The sequence below is a fragment of the Oncorhynchus tshawytscha genome, linkage group LG33, assembly GCF_018296145.1.
Source record: "Oncorhynchus tshawytscha isolate Ot180627B linkage group LG33, Otsh_v2.0, whole genome shotgun sequence".
NCBI classification, from domain to species: Eukaryota; Metazoa; Chordata; class Actinopteri; order Salmoniformes; family Salmonidae; genus Oncorhynchus; species Oncorhynchus tshawytscha.
Genome location: NC_056461.1, coordinates 18,220,369 through 18,239,891, shown reverse-complemented (window position 1 = coordinate 18,239,891; position 19,523 = coordinate 18,220,369). Strand labels below are relative to the sequence as shown.

Genomic DNA, 19,523 nt, shown 5'->3' with positions numbered 1-19,523 from the left:
TGTGGATTGTCCATTGGTGGAAAGGCCCAGTTGCCGAGATGTGATGAAGGACAGGAGTTTACAGATACCTTCTCAACCTGCCCTCCTAGGAACAACTAAGAAGTTCACAAATACTGTTTGTAGGTTCCCCTACCCTACGTAGGCCAATGATTGGCTGGAAGAGGTCAGGTGACTCAGGAAAATTTCTCCAGAAGCTGAGCTGTGCATTGAAAGCCCATTCCCTCAGCACCTCTGCTCTCTGCAGAGTAATAAAGCTCGGCAGAGTTGAGAGCCAGCCTTAAAAGAGAGGACTTTCTACACAGCCCAATCACACACCTGAGCTGTTCCCTTCCCATTCAGACAGCTGGTGAGTCTAACAGCTCCACAACAGGAGTCTGAATGGTCTCCACCCACAGCAGTGGCAGTTCTAGCTTGTATGGCTCCCTGGGCGAACCCCCCCCAAAAGCACCATTCCGCACTAACTGTAATTTTTATTCAGACATTTGGAACAACGTAAATAAATAATCATAACATTTAAAACTATATAAATATAAAAATATATACAAAAATAAGACTCATAAATATATCAAAAAGAAGTAACAAAGCCAAATAGAAACAAATTTGTGTTGATTTGGCACTCGAGCATCGATACGTTACCATCCCCCAACACTGTCAACCAAGAGTCAAGACTAAACCAATTCACCTTGGTGGTGTGCAGACTGGTTTTATATTATTCTTAACGATTTCGCACAAACCAGAAAGAAATGCAACAATATGTCTGTGAAACTATATATTTCACAGAGTTTCTTCAAGTGCAGTCACAAAAACCATCAAGTGCTATGATGAAACTGGCTCTCATGAGGACCGCCACAGGAAAGGAAGACCCAGAGTTACATCTGCTGCAGAGGATAAGTTCATCAGAGTTAACTGCACCTCAGATTGCAGCCCAAATAAATGCTTCACAGAGTTCAAGTAACAGACACATCTAAACATCAACTGTTCCGAAGAGACTGTGTGAATCAGGCCTTCATGGTCGTATTGCTGCAACGAAACCACTACTAAAGGACACCAATAAGACGAAGAGACTTGCTTGGGCCAAGAAACACGAGCGGTGGAAATCTGTCCTTTGAGTCCAGATTTGAGATTTTTGGTTCCAACCGCCATGTCTTTGTGAGACGCAGAGGAGGTGAACGGATGATCTCTGCGTGTGTGGTTCCCACCGTGAAGCATGGATGAGGAGGTGTGATGGTGTGGGGTGCTTTGCTGGTGACACTGTCTGTGATTTATTTAGAATTCAATAGACACTTAACCAGCATGGCTACCACAGCATTCTGCAGCATACGCCATCCCATCTGGTTTGTGCTTTGTGGAACTATAATTTGTTTTTCAACAGGACAATGACCCAAAACACACCTCCAGGCTGTGTAAGGGCTATTTGACCAAGAAGGAGAGTGATGGAGTGCTGCATCAGATGACCTGGCCCCCACAATCACCCAACCTCAACCCAATTGAGATGGTTTGGGAGGAGTTGGACCGCTGAGCGAAGGAAAAGCAGCCAACAAGTGCTCAGCATATGTGGGAACTACTTCAAGACTGTGGGAAAAGCATTCCGAATGAAACTGGTTGAGAGAATGCCAAGAGTGTGCAACGCTGTCATCAAGGAAAACGGTGGCTACTTTGAAGAATCTCAAATGTAATATATATATATATATTTGGATTTGTTTAACACTTTTTTGGTTACTACATGATTCCATGTGTTATTCCATAGTTTTGATATCTTCACTGTTATTCTACAATGTAGAAAATAGTAAAAAATAAAACAAATCTTTGAATGAGTAGGTGTGTCCAAACTTTTGAGAGGTAAATTTCACTACATAGCCAAAAGTATGTGAACAACTGCTCGTCGAACATCTCATTCCAAAATCATGGGCATAAATATGGAGTTGATCCACCCTTTGCTGCATTAACAGCCTCCACTCTTATGGGAAGGCTTTCCACTAGATGTGGGAATATTGCTGCAGGGATTTGCTTTTATTCAGCCACGAGCATTAGTGAGGTCAGAGCTCTGTGCAGGCCAGTCAAGTTCTTCAGCACCGATCAGGACAAACCATTTCTGTATGGACCTCGCTTTGTACAAGGGTTGCATTGTCATGCTGAAACAGGAAAGGGCCTTCTCCAACATGTTGCCACAAAGCTGGAAGTGCAGAATCATCTAGCATGTATGCTGATTTCCCTTCACTGGAACTAAGGGGCCTAGCCCGAACCATGAAAAGCAGCCCCAGACCATTATTCCTCCTCCACCAAACTTTACAGTTGGCACTATGTATTCGGGAAAGGTAGTGTTCTCCGGCATCCGCCAAACCCATATTTGTACGTCGGACTACCAGATGGTGAAGCGTGATTCATCACTCTAGAAAACCCATTTCCACTGCTCCAGAGTCTAATGGCGGACAGCTTTACTCCACTCCAGCCAACGCTTGGCATTGCGCATGATGATATTAGCCTTGTGTGCGGCTGCTCGGCCATGGAAACCCATTTCAACCGAGGACAGATTTTTACACGCGAGTTGCTTCAGAACTCGGCAGTCTCGTTCTGTGAGCTTGTGAGACCTGCCACTACGAGGCTGAGCCATGGTTCGTCCTAGATGTTTCCAGTTCCCAATAACAACACTTGCAGTTGACCGGGGCAGGTCTAGCAGGGTGGAAATTTGACGAACTGACTTGTTGGAAAGGTGCCATCCTAGTCATTGAGCTCTCCAGTAAGGCCATTCTACTGCCAATGTTAGTCTATGAAGATTACATGGATGTGTGCTCGATTCTATACATCTGTCAGCAACAGGTGTGGCTGAAATAGCCAAATCCACTAATTTGACGGGGTGTCCACATACTTCTGTATATATATATATATATATATATATATATATATATATATATATATATATATACATACAAAAGTATCATCTTGACAATAAAAAATATGGTGACCCCATAAAGCCAGATGGAGATGTGTAAATTAAACGTGCATTCAGATATATTAGTCCTAATATTACTGTACCATAGACTACGCTGCAGCAAATATGTCACAAGACAAAAAGTTACCAGCTGATGAGATGATACATGCATTGTGTCCCCACCCTGAGCATTGATGATTGATCATGCAGATAGCAGAGCAAAGAAGCCCTTGGAGAAGACAGATTGAGACATGGCATATCATTTAACAGTTCCATTTCATGTCATGCTGTTCATGGATATTATTTATTACAATTATATTTCTCACTGTTATTTATCCAGGGAAACGGGAGTGGGTTTGGGCAGGAAATCTCTTTAAATCTTGGTGACCCGGTTCCCGCTATTAAACATTAGTCTGTGCACCTGATACCCACTGCAGAGAATACAGATAAAACAGGGAGCACAAAGTAGAGAGGAGGGAAATGATGCAGAGAAAGAGACAAGAGAGAAAAAGAAGAGGGAGAGAGGAGGAGAACTGCCCAGGACAGTATTTAGCACCATGGACAGCTCTAGTGACCTCAAATGTAGTGCACTGTAGAGAAAGGGTGCCATTTGGGACTCAGCCCACATCAGTGGTTACCTTGAGTCCTCCACACTCTGCAGCAGAGCCCCGGTCCACTCCTGTGATGTAGATCCCCAAGGCATACTCTGCCCCACCCCGGATCATCAGACCCAGCGAACGGCCATCGTCCAATACCAAGTTCACCTGACAGAGAGAAGGGGGAAAGAGAGGGGGGGAAGGGGGGTAGAGAGAGATTTGAGAGAGAAAAAATATGCGGATTCCAGCATTGTCTAAGATTCTGAACGCTGTGTGTTTTTTACAGTGAGTTGAGCAGCTATTGTGGCTATTGTTGGTGAGTTATTATTGGCTAAGCAGAGCATTTGTCACAACACTAAAACATTATTATCCATGTGAAGGCCCTGAACAGCTGGCATCTGGAAACACTGTGTAAACGCCCAACACTAAATGACACTAAACTACGACATTTTCAGAGGCCAGCGATATTGTGGATGGACTCTATCTGGGTGTGTACTTGTGTGTTCAGTGACCTTTCACCCTGCCAGCCAACCAACTGGAGATCGACCATGTGTGTGTGTGTTTGACTACCGGCTCACCTTCTTCTCATCTCCCTCCTGCAGTAGCTGCATGTTGCTGCGTCGCTGGCTGTCGTTGCGTCTCAGGGTGGCACTGCGGTGCTCTGGGAGGTCAGGGGGAGGGGTCACACTGCGACCCTGAGGGTCCACCCAGGTGTACACATGATTAGTGACATAACCCCCCGGGATACGCCCCACCGACCGCACCCACAGGGACAGCTTCTTACTGCCCTTCAACACCTAGGGAAAGGAGAGAAGGGGTGGAGGAGAGAGGAGAGGTAAGGGCGGATGACAGGGGTTAGAGAAAGAGAAGATAGTCAGATGAAAGAGTAAATATTTCACAAATCATCCAAATCATCCATTCATACATGAGCCAGCGCTTCAAAGCACATACAGATCCTTCTGGTAATCAATCATGCCCGCATGCACACAGTAACGCACACATTTGCTCAACTGAGAGAAGAACACGGAGTTGTGCCTCATTGATTTCTGATAGTCTGCTGTAGATGCAGTCGTACGTTTGTGCGGGGTGGTGACTGCATCAGAGTGTGAAAAGATCCTACCATTTCTCTGTAGTACAGTCAGAGCCTCAAAAAGCCATATATTTCAGACTGTTCTCCTACGGCCGTATGTAACACGCTTCTCAGAGCTAGGAGTGCCGATCCTAGATGTGCATTCCTACTCTGAGAAGATATACGAATACAGCCCGTTTTACAGAGAAGACCATGGACAGTCGGAGTACTAGAAGCGCTAGTTAGCTCCTAATACACAGAGTTATGCAGAGGCTGCAGGCCTCCTCTGAGAAAAGGGCTGAAAAACTCTTCTAAAGAGTCGACTTAGCGGATCGTCTGCTTTCCCCTGAGCATCTGGGGAACCTCGCTCTCCAACCAAGGTGAATGAATTGAGACTGCAAACTAAAGAGAAAACCAAATTCAGCAAGTCTTGGAGGACAATGGGAGTTGATAAAAATGCTTCTGAATTGTTCAAAGTCAAACCGTTTCGGTCGCCTTCATCAGGGTTTGGCAGTAGACATTACATTGTGGGGGCTTTGATTGGGTCAAGACGGAGAGCAGTCAAAGCAATCATAGTTGCATATAAACACCTCTAAACTGATCAATCTCACCTGAATAATCTCAGGACCCAGATCAAAATCTTGTGTTAGCTAGCTAGCTAGCTAGCTACCTCCATTCTGTCACCAGAGATGACACCTGGAATTCCTGTTTGGCACTAACATGATCAGTATTCTAAAGGGGGGAGGAGATGGAAATATAGAAATGGCCTTTATATTGTGTGTCTGTGAGTATGGGAGTAGATGTGTGTCTGTGGGCCACTTTGCCAAGTCTGTACTCCTGTGATTTATGAGATCCAACAGGCTCTCTCTCTCTCTCGTGGTGCCACTGTGCCTGGCGCAGAAATGTTCCTTTCCATTTACAGGAAAGAGAATAGGAAGTGGAAAATGAACTGTGTTTAGATTAAATGGAAAATGCTGAGAGAGTTTGGTAGAGGAGCACTTAGGAAGGGCGGGAAGGGAGGAGAGGAGAAAGAGGGAAGAGGAGACAAGGGTGGGGGGGATAAACTGTTCCCACTGTGAATAAAGGCACAACAGTAGTATAGAGCATTGCTGCTCTACAGTGGCAGCAGCAGTGGTCCTACTGTGTTGTGTCCCAGCAGGAAAGTGCTGACTGGGACAGAGCCTGATGAAGTGCATCAGTAAGGCCCACAGCTAAAGGACATGATAGCTGGTAACGGGAAATATAGGAAACGGTAAAGCCAGGTAATATACAGGCAGCAATCAGGCAAGAGCATAAAAAAACTAAATCCTCCTAATGAAAATCCTGACTGCCCCATTCTATATGTACACGCTACACTACCAGTAGAGTGTGTGTACCATAGCTACAATACTCCTATTCTTTAAAATAATGTAATCTGGGGAAGTAATGGTGCATGTGTGTTTGTGTGTCTCAGATAAAGGGGTTGTGGTAGGGACCATTGGGGTTCCACATTGAGCCTCTAGAAGGGCCCATGGAATTTATGCCAACCAAGAGAAAATGGTCTGCCCTTGTCTCCCAGCGTAACAGCTTTTTAGGGGGCTACGGTGTTGTCCTGGCTCCTATAGTGAAAACACGGCTAATTGTACCTGGTAATTGGCTGCGCTTGGCAGGTTCCTTTAACCGGCATACACACGAGCGCACACACACACACACACACACACTCAGCCACTCCATGTGTGTTTACCGCTGTGTCCAAAGGGACCTATAAAACAACTGAGAGCTGAAGGGGAACAGGGGGAAACAGCTCAGTGCTTAGACACATGGGTGATGAGAAAGGGGAGAGAGAAGTACTCTCTGCTGTCGTCTGAACACCTCTGCCTGTGATTGGAGACCATTCAGAGCCCTGTTGTAGGGCTGTTGGGCTCACCGGCTGTCTGAGTGGGAATGGTACAGCTCAGGTGTGTGATTGGGCGGACTTCTGGTCGTGTGTGCATGTGTGTGGGTAAAGTTAGATCTCAACGTTAACAGTGACAGGGGAACGCAAATCAAAGAGGTACCAGAACATAGCACATGTAAACAAACAAAACAGCGTTCATTCATTAACCCAAGAAGTAATTGGATATTTTCTGGTAGTGGAGTGTGTTCAGAATGTTCCAAATGTCGTTACACGATTACAAAGTCAACAAACGGGAGGGGGAATATACCTGAACGGTTGGCCAGAAAGAACATTTGTTTGAATTGTCACAGTGCAGATCGGCAGGCAGTTCAGTTGATGCCTTCTACATGGATCAATTAAGCATTGGCACATTGACCAAAGTTATATCTACCATATACTGACAGAACAGACTTGTGGTAGAGGTCCATCTGAGTGAGCCTGATGATCCACAGTATATGCCCATGTGCCTGTCAATGGAGGCAATCCCCTTTGCAAATTGGTGTAAGGTACGAGAGTCATGCGTGAGTACGCATGTGCATAACACATTTGACAGTGTCAGCATTTTCCCTCAAGTCTTGTGCACACTCTACGGTGTGAAGATGTCTTTGTGTGTGTGTGTGTGTGTGTGTGTGTGCACATGTTTGGTGTATACGATCCTTATGTACATATTCTTTATCCCCTTACACTGTGTATGACAGTAGTTTTTTTTGGAATTGTTAGTTAGATTACTTGCTCGTTATTACTGCATTGTCGGGACTAGAAGCACAAGCATTTCGCTACACTCGCATTAACATCTGCTAACCATGTGTATGTGACAAATAAAATTTGATTTGATTTGATTTGATTTACAGGATCTGTTTTTTCCATGCTAACGCTAGATGGAACTGTAAGTGTGTACTTCAGTCTTTCAGAAAGCATTCATGCCCCTTGACTTTTCCCACATTTTGCTGTGTTACAAGCCTGAACACAATACCCCATAATGTCAAAAAGGAAGTATGTTTTTAGAAATGTTTACAAGTCAATTAAAAATGAAATGTTGGAATGTCTTGAGTTAAGTATTCAACCCCTTTGTTATGGCAAGCCTAAATAAGTTCAGTCGGGAAAAAAACCTGCTTAACAAGTCACATAAGTTGCATGGACTCTGTGTGCGATAGTGTTTAACATGATTTTTGAATGACTACCTCATCTCTGTACCCCACACACAAATAATTTTAAGGTCCCTCAGTCGAGCAGGGAATTTCAAACAAAGATTCAACCACAGAGACCACTGAAGGGTTCCAATGCCTTGCAAAGCAGACACTTAAAATCCCTTTGAAGTATCACTACAAAGATACAGGCGTGTGTCCTAACTCAGTTGCCGGAGAAGGAAAACGCTCAGGGATGTCCCCATGAGGCCAATGCGGACTTTAAAACAATAGCTGTGATAAGAGAAAACTGAGGATGGATCAACAACATTGTAGTTACTCCACAATATTAACCTAAATGACAGAGTGAAAAGGAGGAAGCCTGTACAATAAAAATATTCACATGAACCGTCTTTGCAATAAGGCAGTAAAGTAAAACTGAACAAATGTGTCAAAAATACATTTTATGTCCTGAATACAAAGCATTTAGGATTAAAAAATGGAATAGAACTAAGCACAGGCAGATTAAAAAAAGAAAATCTGGTTCAGTCTGCTTTCCAACAGACAGTGGGAGACAAATTCACCTTTCAGCAGGACAGGAACCTAAAAACAAGGTCAAATATATACTGGAGTTGCTTACCAAGATGACATTGAATGTTCCTGAGTGGTCTCGTTACCTAGTTTTGACTTAAACCGGCTTGACAATCTAAGACAAGACTTGAAAATGGCTGTCTAACAATGATTAACCACCAACTTGACAGCTTGACTAATTTAAAATAATAAATGTGCAAATATTGTACAATCCAGGTGTGCAACACTCTTAGAGACTTATCCAGAAAACCTCACAGCTGTGATCACAACCAAAGGTGAATCATGTTTTCACTTAGTCCTTATGAGATATTGTGTGTAGATGGGTAGACATATATTTATTTTTTCATCCATTTTGAATTCAGGCTGTAACACAACAAAATGTGGAATAAGTCAAGGGGTACAAACCCTTTCTGAAAGCACTGTAGATGGATGGATGAAAGACTGACAAGGTGTAACGATGTACGCTGAGAGTCAGGAAGCAAGTTCAGGGAGAGAATACATTTAATTAATAAATTAACAACCCAAGAACCACAAACAGCACCTCGACATGGAACAGGAACAACAACAACTGGGGAAGAAACCAAAAGGAGTGACATATAAAGGGCAGGTAATCAAGGAGGTGATGGAGTCCAGGTGAGTGTCATTATGCTGGTGACAGGTGTGCACCATAACGAGCAGCCTGGTGACTTAGAGGCAGGATAGGAGCACACATGACACAAGGCCATTCCCAGAATTAATGGGCAACAATCACAAGGAGATACTGTATCTACAATGTCTCTCACTCTGCCACTCTCTCTTATCTCAATTTTTGACCCATTCCAGTATTTCTCTTGGGTCTCGTTCACACTCAACTTGTACAACTAATGTAGGCCCATAACGCATTTATCGTCACAAAAATATTTACACACAGGCATTGTGGGGAAACAGCAAAATGGTTGTGTCAACATTTTTGCGCAGACAAACTCTCTGTTGTACTACAAACTATTCAAATCAAAGTTTACTGGTCATCAGTTATCAGTTGTATCACAAACATTGTGTTAAATGCGTTGTACATCAGTTGTACGTCTGAACGTCCCTCAGGTTCACTATAGCAACAATTCCATTCACAGGATATTATTCTCAGAGCCTTCAGTATACAATCTGTAGCTACAGATAATATAGCATCCTCTTTGCAACAAATCCCACACGGTTGATACGGTATCTCAAGAAGATAAAGAAATGATCATTGTAACAATGAATCATAAGTAACTGATAAGCAACTGACTATTAAAACATGCCCTTGAGCCTGAAGCTATGTAGGTAGGAAATGTAACTGTTTGAAAGCCAGAGGGTGAGTATGAGTCACATTAAACCATATGGAAGAGATGTGAGAAAGGGGGCCTGAGAATAGATTGATCCAGCCCCTGAGTGGCAGGACTGAGGGGCCCTGCCGGCCCCTACCTCGAATCCTTCCCCCATTAATCAACCTCCTCCCATACCTTTCCTCCTCCCCCGCTCTATCTCTCCTCTATCGAGCACCACATATCTCAGCGGTCGTTATTTACAATGCATCTTCCCGGCCAGAGACTCCCCAAATGTACTCAGAGAGAGAGAGGGATGGAGAGAGAGGGGCAGAGAGAGAGAGAGAGGGAGAGGGAGAGGGAGAGGGAGAGATAAAGAGAGAATGGGGGGGTGGAGAAGGAGAGAGGGAGATGAAGAGAGAGCTGGCTGATGTAAGATTCAGCACCATGGACAGTGAAATACCATCAACACTTCTCTATCTGAATCTACTTCACAATTCTACCGTTACTTACTGGCCCTTTAGTATCTATTAAAAACAAAAAACAAAGTTTTAAGTGAGCAGTAGGCATTGGTCTGAAGCCGAAAAAGAAAGGAAATTCACATGAGCATCACAATGCCTATTCCACCCACGCTCTACCAAGGTTTTCCAGCACACAGCTTTGACTACTACAGTAGTATATTTTTTAAATATATGAAAACAAGCTTTGCTTTTATACTTACAAGACCATCATGCTTGATTGAGTGAGCCATTTTGTCTTGTAGTAATGTGGTGCCTGCCTTAAACCTTTTTATTTAACAATTCATTTCATGAAATCTTTTTGGGGTCAGTAGGTGCCCAACATAACACCAGGTGGTGGTGTATTGGACACAGTCACTCATATATAGAGGTCTACAGAGCCTGTCTGTATTCCTGATTTCTGTAACCGTTAGCTTACGTGTGATATTGATATGCACTCAGAAACATTTGTTTTGCAAACACAGTCATGTTTAATCAATTGCTTTGCTGATCAATGGGCAGTTTATTACCCCTGTCAAATGAATATGTAGCTTAACGTTTCGCGTGTATTTGTATTAATTTTGCAATAAAGACGGTGACACTACAATAATAAACATTTGCAATAGGCCAATATCTAAAAAAATACATACAGCCTAATTATATCATATACATTATTTGAATAGCAGGACACTGTAAAGTCCATTAATACACTGATGAGTATGAGTTAGGCTGTTTGAGAAGGTTTGAATCCTTAGCAACCTGCATACACATTGTTTGAAGTACATTATACAACGGGTGGGTCTAATCCTGAATGCTGATTGGTTAAAACTGCATTCCTGGCGGTGTCTATTCCACAAGTTACCACCGGCTAAATCTATGACATTAAAATGCCTATTTACTCTGTTCCATCTGACTGCGAAATCCACTGCCTCATTAGCCCAGCCAAGCAATTTATAAACTTGATCTCCACTATAAGAAGCATCTAGACATTATCTCACATTTATTTTAGACTAACATTTGTTTTCAGCAGCGGAGATTTGTATAAACCTTGCAGTCTGTCGCTCTGACATTTGCAACATTGTTTCAATATTCAAATTTGACCTCCAGCTGTCCCATTGTAATGAATGTGTCGGGAGTCGGGACGAAATAGACAGGCAGGCAGGCAGCGTTTCTCAGCCAGTCGAAATCATGAATCAGCTGGCATCATTTTTATGGATATATACAAAGAAATGTCAATTGAAAAAAGGTAAAACAAAGTGCAGCTAGTCTTTCCAGCTTGAAGTGATTGTCTACCTGTGTTGTTGGCCAACTCCTCTGAACAACAGTGTCCTGATGAGGGAGCACATCTTTCTGTGCCAGGCGAAATCGCACCTCATTAGCTCATTGTTACAGATGTATCCAAATAAATGTCACAAAAAAACAGCTGAAACAAATGCAAACACAACTACTTCGCTGTTATTCTGACTTGACTGTAAGTTAGGCGTAGTTGGCTAGCTAGCAAGCAAGGGATAAGAACGTTGCCAGCGAGTATGACAATGGAACATTTAGAATGAATGACTGGGTTGCGTCCATAGATACAGAACAAAAATACGGACCGACTGGATCGCGTCTCTGGCAACCGAACCGAAAGAACGAACGACCAGCTGGCTTGGGTAGCAACCCTAGTGCCGGGACTATATATTGTGGTAGGATGAAATAGTATGAATAAATTCAGCAAAATAACGTTTTTAATGAAAATATGTAAATCATTATTTGAATATGTTGGTAACCCGTTTTATAAAAGTGATAATGCCCTTGAATCCGGTGTTTGGAGGATATGCCTGTATACACTACCATTCAAAAGTTTGTGGTCATTAAGATGACATCAAATTGATTAGAAATACAGTGTAGACATTGTTCCTGTTGTAAATGACTATTGTAGCTGGAAACAGCTGATTTGTAATAGAATATCTATCACACCAAACTGGAAGTCTTCCGACTAGCTTGGAAAGACAGTACCGTGCAGTACCGAAGAGCCCTTACTGCTGCTCGATCATCCTATTTTTCTAACTTAATTGAGGAAAATAAGAACAATCCGAAATTCCTTTTTGATACTGTCGCAAAGCTAACTAAAAAGCAGCATTCCCCAAGAGAGGATGACTTTCACTTTAGCAGTGATAAATTCATGAACTTCTTTGAGGAAAAGATTATGATTATTAGAAAGCAAATTACGGACTCTTCTTTAAACCTGCGTATTCCTCCAAACCTCAGTTGTCCTGAGTCTGCACAACTCTGCCAGGACCTAGGATCAAGAGAGACGCTCAAGTGTTTTAGTACTATATCTCTTGACACAATGATGAAAATAATCATGGCCTCTAAACCTTCAAGCTGCATACTGGACCCTATTCCAACTAAACTACTGAAAGAGCTGCTTCCTGTGCTTGGCCCTCCTATGTTGAACATAATAAACGGCTCTCTATCCACTGGATGTGTACCAAACTCACTAAAAGTGGCAGTAATAAAGCCTCTCTTGAAAAAGCCAAACCTTGACCCAGAAAATATAAAAAACTATCGGCCTATATCGAATCTTCCATTCCTCTCAAAATTTTAGAGAAGGCTGTTGCTCAGCAACTCACTGCCTTCCTGAAGACAAACAATGTATACGAAATGCTTCAGTCTGGTTTTAGACCCCATCATAGCACTGAGACGGCACTTGTGAAGGTGGTAAATGACATTTTAATGGCATCGGACCGAGGCTCTGCATCTGTCCTCGTGCTCCTAGACCTTAGTGCCGCTTTTGATACCATCGATCACCACATTCTTTTGGAGAGATTGGAAACCCAAATTGGTCTACACGGACAAGTTCTGGCCTGGTTTAGATCTTATCTGTCGGAAAGATATCAGTTTGTCTCTGTGAATGGTTTGTCCTCTGACAAATCAACTGTAAATTTCGGTGTTCCTCAAGGTTCCGTTTTAGGACCACTATTGTTCTCACTATATATTTTACCTCTTGGGGATGTTATTCGAAAACATAATGTAAACTTTCACTGCTATGCGGATGACACACAGCTGTACATTTCAATGAAACATGGTGAAGCCCCAAAATTGCCCTCGCTAGAAGCATGTGTTTCAGACATAAGGAAGTGGATGGCTGCAAACTTTCTACTATTAAACTCGGACAAAACAGAGATGCTTGTTCTAGGTCCCAAGAAACAAAGAGATATTCTGTTGAATCTGACAATTAATCTTAATGGTTGTACAGTCGTCTCAAATAAAACTGTGAAGGACCTCGGCGTTACTCTGGACCCTGATCTCTCTTTTGAAGAACATATCAAGACCATTTCAAGGACATCTTTTTTTTCCATCTACGTAACATTGCAAAAATCAGAAACTTTCTGTCCAAAAATGATGCAGAAAAATTAATCCATGCTTTTGTCACTTCTAGGTTAGACTACTGCAATGCTCTATTTTCCGGCTACCCGGATAAAGCACTAAATAAACTTCAGTTAGTGCTAAATACGGCTGCTAGAATCCTGACTAGAACCCAAAAATTTGATCATATTACTCCAGTGCTAGCCTCTCTACACTGGCTTCCTGTCAAAGCAAGGGCTGATTTCAAGGTTTTACTGCTAACCTACAAAGCATTACATGGGCTTGCTCCTACCTATCTCTCTGATTTGGTCCTGCCGTACATACCTACACGTACGCTACGGTCACAAGACGCAGGCCTCCTAATTGTCCCTAGAATTTCTAAGCAAACAGCTGGAGGCAGGGCTTTCTCCTATAGAGCTCCATTTTTATGGAACGGTCTGCCTACCCATGTCAGAGACGCAAACTCGGTCTCTTTAAGTCCTTACTGAAGACTTATCTCTTCAGTGGGTCATATGATTGAGTGTAGTCTGGCCCAGGAGTGGGAAGGTGAACGGAAAGGCTCTGGAGCAACGAACCGCCCTTGCTGTCTCTGCCTGGCCGGTTCCCCTCTTTCCACTGGGATTCTCTGCCTCTAACCCTATTACAGGGGCTGGGTCACTGGCTTACTGGGGCTCTCTCATGCCGTCCCTGGAGGGGGTGCGTCACCTGAGTGGGTTGATTCACTGTTGTGGTCATCCTGTCTGGGTTGGCGCCCCCCTTGGGTTGTGCCGTGGCGGAGATCTTTGTGGGCTATACTCAGCCTTGTCTCAGGATGGTAAGTTGGTGGTTGAAGATATCCCTCTAGTGGTGTGGGGGCTGTGCTTTGGCAAAGTGGGTGGGGTTATATCCTTCCTGTTTGGCCCTGTCCGGGGTGACCTCGGATGGGGCCACAGTGTCTCCTGACCCCTCCTGTCTCAGCCTCCAGTATTTATGCTGCAGTAGTTTATGTGTCGGGGGGCTGGGGTCAGTTTGTTATATCTGGAGTACTTCTCCTGTCCTATTCGGTGTCCTGTGTGAATCTAAGTGTGCGTTCTCTAATTCTCTCCTTCTCTCTTTCTTTCTCTCTCTCGGAGGACCCGAGCCCTAGGACCTGAGCTCCAGGACTACCTGACATGATGACTCCTTGCTGTCCCCAGCCCACCTGGCCATGCTGCTGTTCCAGTTTCAACTGACCTGAGCCCTAGGACCATGCCCCAGGACTACCTGACATGATGACTCCTTGCTGTCCCCAGTCCACCTGGCCATGCTGCTGCTCCAGTTTCAACTTCCACCTGACTGTGCTGCTGCTCCAGTTTCAACTGTTCTGCCTTATTATTATTCGACCATGCTGGTCATTTATGAACATTTGAACATCTTGGCCATGTTCTGTTATAATCTCCACCCGGCACAGCCAGAAGAGGACTGGCCACCCCACATAGCCTGGTTCCTCTCTAGGTTTTGGCCTTTCTAGGGAGTTTTTCCTAGCCAGCTGATGTACGAAGGGCTATATAAATAAATTTGATTTGATTTGATTTTGATATCTACATAGGCTTACAGAGGCCCATTATCAGCAACCATCACTCCTGTGTTCCACTGGCACGTTGTGTTAGCTAATCCAAGTTTATAATTTTAAAAGGCTAATTGATCATTACAAAACCCTTTTGCAATTATGTTAGCACAGATGAAAACTGTTGTTCTGATTAAAGAATCAATAAAACTTGCCATCTTTAGACTAGCAGAGTATCTGGAGAATCAGTATTTGTGGGTTCGATTACAGGCTCAAAATGGCTAGAAACAAAGAACTTTCTTCTGAAACTCGTCAGTCTATTCTTGTTCTGAGAAACTAAGGCTATTCCATGTGAGAAATTGCCAAGAAACTGAAGATTTCGGACAACGAGATGTGTACTATTCCCGTCACAGAACAGCGCAAACTGTCTCTAACCAGAATAGAAAGATGAGTGGGAGGCTCCAATGCACAACTGAGCAAGAGGACAAGTACATTAGCGTCAAGTTTGAGAAACAGACACCTCACAAGTCCTCAACTGGCAGCTTCATTAAATAGTACCCGGAAAACACCAGTCTCAATGCCTTTTCAAATGATAAACTTGGATTAGCTAACACAACGTGCCATTGGAACACAGGAGTGATGGTTGCTGATAATGGGCCTCTGTACGCCTATGTAGATATTGCGTAAAAAATGGTCAGTTTCCAGCTACAATAGTCATTTACAACATTAACAATGTCTACACTGTATTCTGATCGTTTTTTTTAGGGGGGGGGGGTTTACACTGGAAGGTGATTATTATACATTATAATATATAATGTTATATATCAGAGAAGAACGCCGTTGTCCCGGCGTTTCTGTTTTTTCACTTCCCTCTGGAAAATCTGCTGTTCAATATGAAATAATATATTTCTGTTGCCATTTGTCATTATTGTATATTTTGACTTTACTAGCAAAACGAGTAAAGTCAAAATATACAATAATGACAAATGGCAACAGAAATATATTATTTCATATCGAACAGCAGATTTTCCAGAGGGAAGTGAAAAAACAGAAATATAACAAGACAATTGAGAAAGCCCCTGGAAAATACACTAATAATTAACATGTTACCTATTTCATGAACTTTTTAAATAAATGATTGACTGTCACATCAGGTGGCTCGGAGAACAAGGCATGAAGTGGCACATCTTTTACTAGATTACTTGTAGTTTTTCCATGTTGTCTGTCTGTAATTGTTTAATGACTTGATGCTGCTGATCTTGGCCTAGACACTTTTGAAAAAGAGATTTAAAATATCAATGAACCCTTCCTGGTTAAAAAATAAATAAAATATAAACAAACTGTTTGGTGTTCTGCGCCAGCAGAGGACCTGTGACATCCTGCAGATGCTCAGATTTAGAGGTGGTCATCTGAATGTTTCCCGGGACAACGGCCTTCTTCTCTGATATACAGCGGTGTAAAAGTAAGGTACAAATACTTGAAAGTAGTACTTAAGTAGGTTTTTGTGGTATCTGTACTTTACTATTTATATTTTTGACAACTTTTACTTCACTACATTCCTAAAGAAAATGATATACTTTTTACACCATACATTTTCCCTGACACCCAAAAGTACTTAGCAGGACAGGAAATTTGTCTAATTCACACACTTATCAAGAGAACTGCTTAGTCAACCTTGTGTTCTGTTTCTTTGTGTTCTTGAACGTAGTCCTGTCTTTCATTTGTGTTCATTGATTTCACCTGTGTTCGTTTCTCACCTGGTCTCATCAGCTCCTTATTTAGTTCAGTTCTTTCTGTTTGTATGGTTGTGAGGTAGTGTTTGTTTTTGACTGCCTACCTGTGTTTGACCATTGCCTGCGACCACGATACCTACCTTCTGCGAAGGCATAATAAACATCTGCCGCGCTCTGCCCGTGAATCTACAACTTTTTCTCCTTGAGTATTCATTACGAGAACATCCCTGGTCATCACACATGCTTCGTTTGTAAATGGTGTTGGCGCGTGCCCCTGGCTATCCGTAAATAAAATTATGCCGTCTGGTTTGCTTTACAGAAGGAGTTTGACACTTAAGTAACTTTTGATACTTAAATTTGTATTTAAAACCAAATACTTTTAGACTTATGTAGTGTTTTACTGGGTGACTTATACTTATACTTTAAACATTTTCTATTAAGATATCTTTACTTTTGCTCAAGTATGAAAATTGGGTACTTTTTCCACCACTGCTGATATCACGCCGGGGTTGGACAGGGATTAGCTAAGAAAACTGGGTGCTAGCTAGGATTCCGGTACACAGCAGGTGAGATACTGTATATAACAAGCTAGCTAACGATGGATAGGACACCGGCAGACAGTGTCCTTCGCTGTCGGGCACTGCTGTCCCACAGTTCTGTTAACAATGGCGAGGGCAGGCGTGGTCGAAGGACACTGTGTTAGCTAGCTAGGAGGACCGGTACACAGCAGGTGGGAGGCGGTATTTAGCTAGGACAGACGGTGTCCTTCGCCCCTGAAGAACTCACATAATACTTGTATTTCTCTTTTTCATTTTAATCGCATAGACAATATCAAAAGTGTCACACAAGCATGAAGATTGCGTACTCTAGAGTGGGGGGGATTGCTTGTCACTACTTACCGCAGCCACAAAGTCATAAACCCTGCCTATTTCTACCATTTCTCTTCTTAAAATCTTATTTAAAACCTCAACCATAACCTTAACCACGATGCTTACATTATGCCTAACCCGAACCTTAAAGTAAGACCAAAAATATATATTTTTCTCCCATGAATTTTACGATATAACCTTTTTTTAAACTCTGTGGCTGTAGTAACTAATGGCAACCCTTCAGATTCCATGGCGGTGAGGTTAAGTTACACTCCGAACCCTGTCATGAACCCATTGTCTTAAATGGACAGTCTGGTGATGACAGGAAGCTTTTGTTGCTGTTCATTCACTCAGTACTGACTGAACATTTATTTATCTTGCTTGGCAAAAAAAAATTAGGCTAAAACAGTGGATGTATTGAAAACAGTCACATTGCTAACCAAGTTAGCAAGCATGGCATTTTCTTTTGCCTGCGCAAAGGTCACGCAAGCAAGCAATTCATTTGGTGTTGTTCAACATGGGTGCACCCTTCACCCCACTGGCTACTTTTTAATTGGTTGGCAAATTCATGTTTTAGTGAATACATTGAAATGTAACTTGACACTGAAAATTGCATTGACAAAGGAGAAAGTGTACTGAATCAATGCATAAGGTAAGGGCTGTATCTTCAGCTAGCTACAGTACATTGCTTAGCAAGCTAGATTGACTATCGCCCCACAATAATGACATAATCACAATGTTATAGTGGCAACAACTGATAGCAAGACCCTACATCTGAAACTGCATTTATTGATAAACACCTTCAAATCAATGAGTAATAAACAGCCATGGTAACTGACAATAACCAGCCTCTTCTAATGTGTCCAACAGACCGTAGATGACCGACATCAGGACTACTGGCCAGCAGCTTGCTTAACGAGCCACACTTCATTTACATTGACCTACATCAGTGGTTATGAGACTCCAAAGCTGCTTAAAGTGGAGCCTTAAAGGCCAATGAAATGGTATGCAGTGAACTAAAGGAGAGCTGCTGGGCTGCCTCACAAATAGCACCCTACACTCTCATAAAAAAGGTTGCAAAAGAGTTATTCGGCTGTCCCCATAGCAGAACCATTTTTGACTCCAGGTAGAATCATTTTGGGTTCTAGGGTTCTACTTGGAATCAAAAAGTGTTCTTAAAAGGGTTATCCTATGGGGACAGCCGAAGAACCCTTTTAGGATCTAGATAGCACCTTTTTTCTAAGAGTGTATTCACTATACGGTGCACTATTTTTGACCTGTGCCTGTATGGCTCTAGTCAAACGTAGTGCACTATATAGTGAATAGGCTACCACAGGCACCTCTAAAGTGCTATGTAGCCCCTTCACTACTGCATCAAATCTACCACAGCACTCTGTTTTGGCATGGATCCCAAAAAGTATTAAATGCTATCCAAATGGATGAGCTCCTTTTCTTAGAAATGTGAGAGCTGATTTGGGGCTGCAGGTGATTGGGGCCGGCACCTGCCTGTGTCTCCTTTCATCAGCAACACTGAATCAATTACAGTCTGTATGCTCCCAGACACAATAATGTACTGCCACACTTAAATGCACGCTGCACTCCCCCCACCGGTATCAGAAATGTGATGCTTTCAGGGTAATTATCGTCGCATTTGCTCCGAACTCCATTTCACGGGTAAGAAAGAACAAATTGAGTCATACTGCCATCTGTTTCACTGCAGAACTGTTCATTCCAGGAAATGCAGAGCAGTGAGCTGCTTGTGAGGTGAAATGTTGATGAGAGCCAATCATTCTCTCATTAGACATACTTAACCTGGACACAGTCAGGTATTTCTCATCTCTCTGTCCTCATTTTAGAATGGAGTGTGTTAGAAAAAGCATGAATAGGATAAGGTGTACTTTATTGCCCATTAGCTTACAGAGAAGGGAAATTTGTCTTTACATTCCCAACCCGACCCCCAGAGACAGACACACACACACACCCTGAGGGTCTGGAAGAAAAGGGTCAGCTGCAGTGCAGAGCACCTGGAGCAATTACAGTTGAA

At 42.8% G+C, this 19,523-nt stretch overlaps 1 protein-coding gene across 1 annotated transcript in view; it reads right to left on the bottom strand.

The window, feature by feature from the left end:
• The window catches only part of LOC112234337 (whirlin-like), a 124,962-nt gene that overhangs the window by 67,403 nt on the left and 38,036 nt on the right, over positions 1 to 19,523 (bottom strand). The window contains exons 2-3 of the mRNA XM_042311732.1: positions 4,104 to 4,322; positions 3,568 to 3,693 (exon numbers count right to left, since the gene is read on the bottom strand). Coding sequence (XP_042167666.1) covers positions 3,568 to 3,693; positions 4,104 to 4,322 — 345 coding nt within the window. The remainder of the gene's footprint in view (positions 1 to 3,567; positions 3,694 to 4,103; positions 4,323 to 19,523) is intronic.